The sequence below is a fragment of the Carlito syrichta genome, unplaced genomic scaffold (genome assembly GCF_000164805.1).
Source record: "Carlito syrichta isolate Samal-C Ts95f unplaced genomic scaffold, Tarsius_syrichta-2.0.1 Scaffold117926, whole genome shotgun sequence".
Classification (NCBI taxonomy): domain Eukaryota; kingdom Metazoa; phylum Chordata; class Mammalia; order Primates; family Tarsiidae; genus Carlito; species Carlito syrichta.
In genome coordinates this window covers 187,937-200,714 of record NW_007062022.1, presented here as the reverse complement: position 1 = coordinate 200,714, position 12,778 = coordinate 187,937, and the positions used below count along the sequence as shown (strand labels likewise).

Genomic DNA, 12,778 nt, shown 5'->3' with positions numbered 1-12,778 from the left:
AAACAACCCCATTATAAAATGGGCAAAAATATGAACAGACACTTCTCAAAGGAAGACATCCAAGCAGCCAACAGACACATGAAGAAATGTTCAACTTCACTAATTATTAAGGAGATGCAAATCAAACCACACTGAGATATCACCTAACTCCAGTCAGAATGGCAAATATCAATAACTCAAAAAATATCACTTGCTGGAGAGGGTGTGGTGAAAAGGAACACTTCTACACTGTTAGTGGGAGTGTAAACTAGTGCAACCTCTGTGGAAAGCAGTGTGGCGATTCCTAAAAGCTCTAAATATCAACCTCCCATATGATCCTGCAATCTCCCTACTGAGAATATACCCTGAAGAACTCAAATCACTCTATAAAAAAGATACCTGCACACATATGTTTATCGCAACATTGTTCACAATAGGAAGAACCTGGAAGCAACCATGCTGTCCATCAAAAGAGGACTGGATTAAGAAAATGTGGTACATATACACGATGGAATACTATGCAGCCATAAAAAAGAACAAAATCATGAATTTCGCAGCAACCTGGATGGAACTAGTCTATAATAGTGAGTGACCTCTCACAGAAACAACGATCTGAGTATCACATGTTCCCACTCATATAGTGGACCTTGATCATCCAACGTAATACCATAAGAAAATGACTGACAGTGATGGGAAACTCTGGGGGGGGAGGGAAAGGGAGATGGTATTAATGGCAGTAAATATCTGTCTGGGGATGGGAGACACCTCTTATCAACAAGGATGCCTGAACGAAGCATATTTGTATACCTAACCCTTAACTGTACCCCACAATATCTAAAAAATATTGATTATATACATGTCAAACAGTCTCTAAGACCCAAGGAATCCCATAGTGAGGTTTGGGTTTTGTTTTTCATCTTCTTTTTAGTCACAGTTTCTTCCAAGAGACTGCTCACAGGAAGACAAAAACAGACACAACCTCAGTAAAATGAAACAAACAGGAGAAGCTGAAATAATCTACATCTGAATGCTAAAAAACTCACCAGACACAAACCACACCAAACACTCATCCCATTTAATTTTCTGTTACATGCTCTGAGGAAGCCAAGAACATCAGGCCCCAGGGCAGCAATGCTCGGAGATTCTAGCTCAGGCCCCTTCTGTGTGACAGAATCATGCACACGTATCCACACATACCACTGACCCAGGCAGAAGTACACAAGCATACACAGGTGGCTAGAGAACCATAGGGCAGGATGAGAGGAGGAAGCTGGTCAAGGATATGCCGTTGAACTGGAAACTGGGGACCCAGAGAATGCTTCTGTTGCAGGCTGAACAAGAGTCAAAATCAAAACAAAGGCAGAACACAGGATAAAGGTAGGATGCTCAGACAAGAGGATGGACAGATGAAGAGGGAAAGATGCAGGGGGATTTCAGGAAAGCAGTCTCAGAACGGGGGGGGGGGGGTTCCTTTATTGGGAACTTAGGTGAGTAGAGGTCCTGTGACTCCAGTGATATACTGAGGCTGAAGGAATATGCCACAGCTTTCATTACCTCTGCCTTCTGTGCCCTCTCCCAAGGTAGAGGGAAACTATAAACATCCTCCCCATTGACACTCTTAGGGACTTTCCCAGTGCCCAGAAAGAATGTCCTGTCTCCCACCCCCCTAACACACACACACAGCTAGGTCCAGCATAGGCCAAAATTAGGCCAAGCATAGAAAGCCTCAATGCCTCAATAACTCTTCTTGGTGGAACCAAAGCCAGAGAAGCCCATCACAGCTGCCATCTCATCATCCTCCTCAAATGTCAAGTCCTCCTCGGCCCTCCTTTTCTTCTCCTTCTGTTTCTCTTTCTTGTACGCTTTGGCCTTTTCCTCCTCTTCTCTGAGCTCCTTCATCTTTTCCTCTAAATCATAATCCTTCTGCTTCTCTTCCATCTTCTTCTTGTTGACCTCAAAACATTTCTTCACCTGATCCAGGGTGGAACGTTCCACACGCATAGACATGACATGCCCAGGTTTCGCTGATGTTTCTTTCCATTTATGTGATCCAGGAAGTTGATGGAGTCCTTCACCACACAGTCACAGACATTGCAGTAATATCCTCCCATCTCAGACTGTGGGGTGGTCTTGGTAATGACAATTGTCTTTCCAAGCTTAGATTCCAGGTCCACCTTGTAGTCCCTATGCCACAGAAGCTCTCGCTTGATTGACTGCACCAGTTTTCCATCCTTCATTTCTCTCTCTTCCATGAGCCTCTTCTTGGCAAGCTTCTCATATTCATCTTTGTCCCACTTTTGGTGAAAGTTCAAGTTTTTTGTCCTGCTGCCCGACGCCATCTTCCATACCTTGTTTCTTAACTACCAAGGCAACAATTACTCATCACTGAAAGTTTATTTAAAAATAGGCATAGAAAGCTTGGTAACCATTTGATTCTGTTGAATCAAGTAAGAAACATTGTTCTAGCTGAGAGTTCCAGGAATGGTAGAATTGGCTTGTTAAGCAATCTGACCCTGGTGCTGTTATTTAGAAGGACTATTCCAGATTTTTCTCTTTTTTCTGGGTATATTTTTCTGTATCTGCTTCCTGTGACCAACAAAGCTCAATGATGGTAAAGTATTTTTCAGTTTACATATTAATTGACAATAAAGTGTGAAAATGTGAGAAAATTAACTTTGAATTGTGCAAATAAGTTGACTTATTTTCAATGTAAATTATTGACATAATTTTTTCCCCTGTTCTCTTTAAAAATTTTTCCCAGATATTTTGGCTCACTCTATTTCTGTACTAAAAGCTTAAATGATGGTGCCATTCAGTGAATTGAGGATTATAAAATAATAAGAGTTTGAGTAGAAAAACATTTCAGGGAAGCAAACAAAATGGGACATATATACATCACTGCCAGTCCCTCACATGTCAGACCTCAGTAATTCCTGCTTCCTCCAAGTGAAAACTTGTCTGCCTCTAGGAATAATAAATAAAGAACCTCTTGCAAATATTCCAATGGTCCCTTGAGAGATACTAGCTAAAAACTTGTGATTGTTTTTGGTAATTGGCAACTGGGAAAAAAGTTTTCAGATGTTCTCAGGTCCTGAGCCTTCATGCCCATTGCTGCCACAGGTGAAATGATAATTGTAGTTACCAGGGGAGGTGAAGTCATGAAATCACAAACTCATATCTAAGGGTCTGGCTGCTCCCCTTCCATACATGTACTGGCTGTAGTGACCATAACATTGAGCTCACCATCCTGGCAAAGAGAAAAGGCTGGGTATTTTTATTTCAGTCTGAGAAGCAGAGTTTATAAGGGAAGTCCAAAATCAAAATTCTGGGTATGTCATGATATCAGAAAAAAAGATTCCTCTAGGTTGAAACTGGTCCAGTGCCTAAGCCACACAGGAGGAGAATAAATTTCCTGGGGAATGGTTTGAGTTAGTAAGAGGAATAATGTTCCAAGATCTTACACCAATCAGTGATTACTCCCAATTTAATATAATAATCCTGTCAATGATTGTTGTTGTTTGATCAGAATGATAGTGAAATACAAAGTTAAAGGTGCTTAACAATGTCATTTTTAAATGGTACAAAGTTTCAATTACTAGGATAATGAATTCTGGGAATCTAATATATTGAACGATGACTGTATAAAAACAGGATACTGTTTACTTGAATATTTATCACAGCAGATTTTAAGTGTCCTTACCTACCCAACACACACACATACACTGGGTAACTATAGATGGTGAAAAATGTTTTTATTAATTTGACTGTAGTAATTAGCACACGATTTGCACATATATCAAATCATCACATTGTACATCTTGAATATATAAAAATTTTATCTCCAATTAAATAATTTTAAATAAATGTTTAAAGTGAAATAGGGGTTAATTAAATACATGCAGAAACACCTGAAAAGATATAAAAATGAATAAAATTAATCTGCTGTTCAATCTACTTTAAAGAAATCATAGACTAAATTTTGGGGGTTACTAAAGATATGCCTCTACCCCTTCATACTTGTAATAAGGAGTATGGTGAATTTACAGGAATAATATGATCCTATGTTGAAAGTGTATGGGAATGGCAGTTGCTTGGATTAAAAGGTTTTTCACTAACATTGGATATAATATGCAATTAGTAAAGACAGTAGTTGTGTCTCTACTCAAAATATCCATTGTCAATAGCTTGTGATGAGGCTGTCTTTTCTCTTAAAATTTAGGAAAGAAATATTTAAGAAAATATTAACAATTATTATAGCTTTCTGACAGGAGCTGTCAGGATTATCTCATGTTTTCACTTCTTCAAAAATATTCTCATTGATTGTAACAATTGTGTACAGGTGTAGGGATTTGATTCTGGGAAGCCTGTGCACATGCAAAAGGTGTGTGGGAAATCTCTGTTCCTTTCTTACAATTTGCTAGGAACCTAAAACTTCCCTTAAAAAATTCTACAAAAATACATGTTCTAAAAGCAATGCAAAATAAACTATTTTAATTTTTTAAAAATGCACAAGTCTTCACATGTTATATAGCCCTTTTGCAATATATCTTCACTTTAATATTATTCACAAATATTCCTTCATTGCTAATAGTTTTACTTAACTCAGGTATTAAATAGATAAGTATACAATTTAAATTAATAATAACTTTTTTCTACCTTACACCCTTTTCGCATGGATTGTTTCTTATGTCTTAAATTCAAGTGCATGGTAAATGACTGTTCAATAATTCTGATGACAGTACTTGTGATCCTAGCAGAAAAGGACAGGAGTCCTTCTGTAACTCTCCTAATATGCATCCATTATTGCATTCACTATGCATAATTTTTTTTTTTTTTTTTAGTTGGAGTCTCACTCAGTCACCCAGACTGGAGTGCAGTGGCCACTCCCGGCCACCACAGCCTCGACCTGCTGGGCTCCGGCGATCCTTCCGCCTCAGCCTTCCAAGTAGCCGGAATTACAGGCATGCGCTACCACGCCCGGCTGATTTTTGATTTATTGTAGAGATGAGGTCTCGCTGCCCAGGCGGGTCTCGAACCCACGGGCTCAGGCAGTCCACTCACCTCAACCTCCCAAAGGTGCAGGATTACAGACTGAGCCACTGAGCCCGGCTCACTATGCATCATTTGACATGGGATACGTTTTTGCACTATTAGACTGCTGTCAGGGCATCAATATTTATGAAGATATCTAAAGATAGTCTTATAATTGATATTAACATGAAATACAAATCTTTAAAAACAAATGAAATTTGTTGCAACAAAAAATTAAAATACAAGTCAAAAAGAAAATGACAATATAAAAACAAAGTTAAATAGCGATCTCAATTATTAAAATAAAAACGAACACAATTTTCTGGAGAGCCTGGTGGTACACTCTACTAGGGTAATCCCACTTGAACCCTAATCAGCTTGTGAGTTTACACAAATACTAAACCTCTCTGTGCCTGTGTTCTCCTCACTTTCATAATTAAAGTCATAGTGGTGCCTGCCTCATAGATTGTGAAGAATGAAGAGTCTGCATTGTGCACTGCTTTCATACCAGTACTGAATACATTGTAAATGCCCTTTCAAAGTTACACATCCAACTCCTGGAATCCTCTTACTAAAATGGAAACATTCAGGAAATATTGCCCAGTGGAAACTACAGGTTACTGAAGGGTACTGAATTTGAGTTGACATGATACATGTAGCCCATGCCTCCTTTCCTCTTGCAGGATTCTCTGGCTCAGAAGGCTGGGAACTGATAGCATGGCCAACAAGGATGTGGTGATGGGCATCACCTTCTTATCACAGACTGTAGTTGGATTTCTAGGGAATTCCTCTCTGCTTTACCATTATCTGCTCTTATACTTCACCACAAACAGGATAAAGTTCACAGATTTTATTCTTAAGCACCTGATGGTAGCCAACATCTTAACCCTCCTCTGTAAAGGAGTTCCCAGTACTATGGCAGCTTTGGGGTTGAAAGATTTCCTCGGTGATGTCGGATGCAAACTTCTTTTCTATCTTCACAGAGTGGGCAGGGGAGTGTCCTTTGGCAGCACCTGCCTGTTGAGTATCTTCCAGGCCATCACCATCAGCCCCAGGAACTCCAGGTTGGCGGAGCTTAAAGTAAAAGCTCCCAAGTACATTGGTTTCTCCATTTACCTGAGCTGGATTCTGTACATGCTTGTAAATATCATCTTTCTTATGCACATAACTGGAAAACGGAGCAACAAAACCATCACAAGTCATAAAGATTTGGGATACTGTTCTTCCATCCGTCATGACAAAACTGCAGACACACTATATGCGGTGTTGCTGTCATTTCCTGACATGCTCTGCCTGGGACTCATGATCTGTGGCAGTGGCTTCATGGTTTTGGTCTTGTACAGGCACAAGCAGCAGGTGCGACAAATTCATAGGAGCAATGTATCCTTAGGCTGCACCCCGGAGTCCAGAGCTACTAAAACCGTCCTTCTCTTGATGAGTGCCTTTGGCTGTTTTTACGCACTTGCCTGCATTTTTCAAGTATGTAACACTCTGTTGATCAATCCCAACTGGTTCCAGGTGAACATCACATCAGTAATCAGTATGTGTTTTCCAACTGTCAGCCCCTTTCTGCTCATGAGTCGTGACTTCGATGTATCTAGACTCTGCTTTTCTTGGATGAGAAATAGGAAAACCCCTAATTTTTTGAGAAACATGTAAATTGTAAGTGCTGTACAATGTTCAGTTGTTCATTTAATCATTTACACAAAATTGTAAGTGAAATTATGAAACAGTCATAATAATATTATGAATGTGGTTATATATACACACAAACATTTACATATTATAAACATGTTCATGTGTGTGTGTCATTTGAATGTGTGTACACATCAATCAGGTTATTTTGATTATCTATCAAAGAATGATACTAAAATTTTGCAAATATTTTGAATTTATTTTCAATTTAAAAATAATTTTAATACAACTTACAATAATAAACATCACACAGCAGTTACAATTTAATGATACATGTATGTATTACTGTTGATTACTTATATCAGTGGAGTTGTTGAATCATACATTTAATCCACCCTGCTCTAGAAGATAGTGCAAACGTTTTCCAAAATATTTGTATAAATTTCAGCAATACAGAATCTTTTATTTTGAGTAAAATATCACTTGACATATTTCCCTTTATAGATAGAATTTTTGTTGTGTTAAAAATGCTTACCTATATTAGAGATGTTCTTGTCTTTTTTTTTCTAAAACATCACATTATACCTTTAAGATTTACATTGACAACCCATTCAGAATCCATTTCTATGAATGTTGGTAGTGATTTCAGTCTTTTGTTTAACCAAGTAATAAATTACAACTTATTCTGAAAATGTTGTATTTGGCTTTCCTTTGATTTGTTGTCGCCTGCCCTTACCTCACCCAGGTTAACATCACATTTCCTCAGAGATACATTTTCTGTCTAAGTTTCTGGTTATAAAAGGTTCAAACTTTACCTGTATGATGACCATTTGTATACTCAATCCTGAAGTGTAACTGAATTGTACCCCACATATTTAAAAACAAAAATAAATCAGCTGTTAATCTTTTTAAAAAGGTTCTGGTTATTCTATTTCTTCTCACCTCTTTTCCATTTTTACAATGCCAAATGCAACCCACAAGCAAGGGAAGTCTTGGTGTCAGAAATCTTCAGTAGGAGAGGATTCTGTGAAGATTGTGGACTAAAAACCACCAGGAATCTCTCTCCCTCTAAACAACAATTGCACTGGCAGAATCTGTCTGGTGTAACTATTTTGAAACTCTGGATTATACTGAGGTATTGCACCTTTTGGAGGAAAAAGAAATTCCATCAGGCAAACATCAGTTTTTATACACCGAGTGAAAAACAAAAACACTCACACAACATATTTTTCTTCTGCTATCACATCACATCAACAAGGAGCAACCCAGAAGGCTTCTGTGACCAAATACGAGGGAGCTTTTCCACACACAGGGAAATAATTGATTCTGCAGCAGACACCAGGCGGGGTCCTCCAATTCAATACAATTCTGACACTATCCATCTATAGATAGCCACAGATTCCACAGGCTGAGGGCTTAGTCCCACAAAGCTGCCTCTGGCTTCAGACACCGCTGGCAAGTCTGGACCTCCAGAACTTCTAATAGAATAGCTTGAAGATGGGGTTACCACAACCCCCTCTTTGGGTTCCAGTAATTTCTTAAAGTGGCTCACAGAACTCAGGGAAACATGTTTACCAGTTTTTCATAACAGCCAGGCATGGTGACTCACGCCTGTAATCCCAACACACTGGGAGGCTGAGGCGAGAGATTGCTTTAGCCTGGGCATTTGAGTCTAGCCTAGGCAACACAGCAAAACCTTGTCTCTACAAAAAGTAAAAATAAAAAATTAGCCAAGCATCATGGCTCATGCCTGTAGTCCCAGCTATTAGATAAGCTGAAGCAGAAAGATTGCCTGAGCCCACAGTGTTAAGGCTGCAGTGAACTGTGATCATGCCAATGCATTCCTGCCTGGGCAAGAGTGAAACCCTGACTAAAAAAAAAAATATTAAAAAGTATATAGATGAAGAGATAAGAGATGCATAGGATAAAGTATGGAGGAAGGGGCACAAAGTTTTGTGCCCTACCCAGGGGCACCATCCTCCAGGAACTTCCATCTGTCTGGCTATAAGGAAGCTCTCCAAACACTGTCCTTTTGAACTTTTATGGAAGATTTATTACATAGGCTATACTTGATTAAACCATTGACCATTGCTGATCAGCTTAACTTTCAATTCCTTGTCTCTTCTTGGAGCTTGGGAAGTAGAGCTCAAAGTCCCAAATTTCCAGTTTTGCATTGGTCTCTCAGATGACCAAGCCCCATCCTGAAGCTACCCAGGGGCTACCTGAAAGAGAAAAATCTACTGAGGATGCACCTTCCCTCATTCTCCCTCATGTTAAATGTGAACACATACAAGCGTGAAAAAAGCAGCACTTTGTAGTTCTAAGCATTCTAGGAGTTGTATGCCAGAAAACTAGTGAAAAAATCAAATACATATTTCACAATATCACAGTCTACTACCAGTCTGGAACTCAGATCCCTTACATCAAAAGAATAGATAATTCAAAAGATACTGTCATATGGCTGGATTCCCATTCACTCACATTAATAATCAGTCCATTTCAGCATATTGTATTAATATCTCTCAGGGTAAGGCCACTCAGTTTTGCAGGCTTTCATTCCATGTCGGGTTCTAAAAGCAGAAGTGGTCTCAGCACTTCACTTCACTTTTTCAGGCATCTGGTATAATTGAACTAAAACACCATGTCGTCTCTTGCTCTAAGTCTTTTTTGTGGTGCTGATATAATCCTGGATACTCCTCAATGCATGGAACATGTATTCATATCTTTACCCTCAACCATTATTCTTTCTTCTCCCCATTAGTATCCAAAATTTTCCACCTTTGGAAGAGATGTTAGAATTGACCATGGTTCTAGTATAGGTTGCAGGCAACATCACTAGTCTAGAAATTACTTCCTCTTCAGTTCATTTACATTCAGATAGGGTAAGGTTACCTGGGTGCAAAACTAGTAAGCTATTTTTGCCACCAGGCAATTTAGTTGTATTCACTATTAACTTGAATTTTTCCAGATAGGGTGAAGGCAAAACCCACTCCTATCAGGCCCTTTGGAATTCTCACATAAGGTTTAAATACATGGCTACAGTTTGTTGCTTAGAAACTATTCCGACTTCTAGCACTTGTACTTGCAGCCCTGGTCTTGTGACTGCTGTGTCAGTAAGTTTAAAAAGCAAAAATAAAATTGAGGTGATGTGAGAAAGGATATATATTAAAAATCATAATATCAGGTACTATTCTCTTGGCAAGAATTGCAGTCATACCAGCAACCTCCCACACCCTCTCCCCCAGACCAACCAGAAAGAGAAAAATCTACTGAGGATGCACCCTCCCTCATTCCCCCTCTTGTTAAACGTGAACACATACAAGTGAAGCGTTGTAAGCCAGGCTTTGTTTCCATTTTAGGCAACCAGTGTTTTAATTTTTCATTCCACTTCCACATCAAATGATTTCTCTGAGGAGGCTATCTCTCTGTCCACTGCTGGATATCAGGGACTATATAGTGTGTTCCTTGGCCTGAAAAAACAAAAACAAAAATGATGCTTGGTTATCCAAATAAAAGCAACATCTTCTGTTTGTTTTTTTACAGTACTCTGAGCATTTGTATTTTCCATGGGTTAAGCAATGCCTGCTGCACAGTCAAAGTCTATTTCTGCCGGTACTTGTTTTGCAGCCTCCAGGGTGACCAGCCAGTTTCCCTTGCCAGCTATTTTCAGAGGCTTTCTACCAGGAAATCTACCCCCAAAGCCATCAGCAGTCTCTATCTGTCTTGCTGACAAACAGAACAGTTCTTACAGGTATAAATAAACATGTCTATATTCAGCCCATCTCTGTACTCCTGTATTCCCCTCATATCCATTTATTTTATAGACCCAGGTGGCCACTTCAAGGGAACACATGGAGATAACTGTTTGTCAATTCCAATCACCTTCCAAGCCTGTAAAGGAGCTTTTCTGATGAGCATGGGCATTTCTACTTTAATGCACTCCTCAAATTTCCATAGGACTATTTCCCATATAGGCATCCCTTTAATAGGCCAGGTTTTCATTGTCTTTCTGTCTATGTGACAGGGCCATTAGCCACTGCCCATGAGTCAGTAAAACCTCAAGCACAGAAGCTTTTGCCACTGTTCAGTTCTTCTATCACTGCTAGGGAAACAATCCAAATCAGCCCACTGAGCTGATTTATTTTTATCTTCTTAGATCAGAGTGGCATCCTTTCAATTAGTATGTGGTGCATTCACCTTGGAACTGCCATCCAAACACTAAGCAGCTTTTTGTTTGTTTCCAGAGTTGTGCCTAGGCCACTGTAGAATTGGAAAAAATATATAAACTAAAATTTCAAGACCTTCTAAATGCATTATGCCATAAAGCAAGTTATGTCCTGGAGACTGGGTCATGTAGCACGTTTGCAATTCTACTTCCTGGATTATAGAATAACTGTCTTCTTCATTGTTCTTGTTGTATAAACGACTAGGAGAGACCAGACCTCCCTGCGTCCAATCACTGATCTCTGTGACAGATTAACTGCCTCATTTATTGTCTTGTACCTAACTCAGATCAAAATGTGTAAAAGACCCCATGACATTCACATATTTGGTGTGAAATGTTAAATATACCTTACCTCAAAGAAAAAGACCCCTTCAACTAATCAGATCATTGTAACTATGCAATAGAAAGATACTGAAATTCGGTTAAGCGTCCCTAAACTTTGTTGACATAAACAACTCTCAACTTCTACACTTTGGAATGATGAATTCCATTCTTTAGAATCTGTGCTCCCTGGGTGACTGTTCTTCAATTTTGTGCTTGAATAAACTCTCTTGACACTAGATTCTGACCGTTTTGATTACTTTAGGTTGACAGAATCTAACAATTCCTTACACGGTTCCAGAGTCAGTCCGAGGGAAAAAGAGACTCCTTGCTCACCAGTATCAGCTCCTTGCACTCCCCAAGTCACTTCCATTGTTTCTCTGACATCATCTGAAACAGCCTGGATATTTTAGGTGTAAATATCGTTTTGTGTCCTTTAGACATAGGGATAGCTTCATCTAATGACCTAGGGTAGTAAATGCCCCTAAAATGATGAAAATTCTGTAGTCCAAAGACTCAGTGGCCTTCAATGTGAGGCACTCACAGGATTTTGTCATAAGCCCCAGTAAATGGATCACAGGCTCTATCAAATGAAGACTTACCATTCCAGCTTCGACTCCACACTATGTGGGCTTGGGCAGTTTTACTCTTGCTGGTTCATATTTAGCATGTCCAATCAAAATTGTTGAAGGGTAGATTTACATGTCTTCTGTTTCACAAATGCTAGGTAGAAAGAAGGTCTCCCAGTGATATACAATGTCCACTCTCATAAAACATTTAGGTAAAGAAGCCACAACTAATTTACCTAAAGCCTGTTTAAACATTCCAACTCTCATAATTCTATCAACTCCTTTTTATGTCTAATCTTGGGAATTTCCCTTATACACCCACAGACCATTATACTGTCTTTTGTGCAAAAGGCTGTGTGAGTTCCCAGCAAGGGGTCAGGCCATGAGATCCTGGCCTCTCTGTCAATTATTACCTTGATGAACCAGTCTACCCATTGCCTTTAGGCAACTCCAGGTGGTGTTCCTTATGATAATCTTTACTTTCTAGCTTTAAAAATTTTTCCAAGCCGGGCTCGGTGGCTCAGCCTGTAATCCCGCGCCTTTGGGAGGCTGAGGTGAGTGGATTGCCTGAGCCTGCGGGTTTGAGACCTGCCTAGGCAACTTGGCGAGACCTCATCACTACAATAAATCAAAAATTAGCCGGGCATGGTAGCCTGCGCCTGTAGTTCCGGCTACTTGGGAGGCTGAGGCAGAAGGATCACCGGAGCCCAGCAGGTCGAGGCTGCGGTGGCCGGGAGCAGCCACTGCACTCCAGTCTGGGCAACAGAGTGAGACTCCAACTCAAAAAAAAAAAAAATTTTTTTCCAGGCAGAGCTCAGTGGCTCAGCCTGTAGTCCCAGCACTTTGGGAGGCCGAGGTGAATGGATTGCCAGAGCCCACGGGTTAGAGATCCACACAGGCAACTTGATGAGACCTTGTCTCTCCAATAAATCAAAAATTTGCTGGGTGTAGTAGCACACGCCTATAGTTTCGGCTACTTGGAAGGCTGAGGCAGAAGGATCGCCGGAGCCCAGCAGGT

General features: G+C 39.8%; 1 protein-coding gene and 1 pseudogene across 1 annotated transcript; one reads left to right on the top strand and one right to left on the bottom strand.

Annotated features, from left to right (window-relative positions):
- Positions 1-1,677: 1,677 nt before the first annotated feature.
- LOC103277471 lies at positions 1,678-2,318 on the bottom strand (annotated as a pseudogene).
- Positions 2,319-5,727: 3,409 nt separating this feature from the next.
- On the top strand, positions 5,728-6,669 carry LOC110594632 (vomeronasal type-1 receptor 4-like). The gene has a single exon (XM_021707339.1). The coding sequence runs from the start codon at positions 5,728-5,730 to the stop codon at positions 6,667-6,669; it is 942 nt and encodes a 313-aa protein (XP_021563014.1).
- The last annotated feature ends 6,109 nt before the right edge of the window (positions 6,670-12,778 follow it).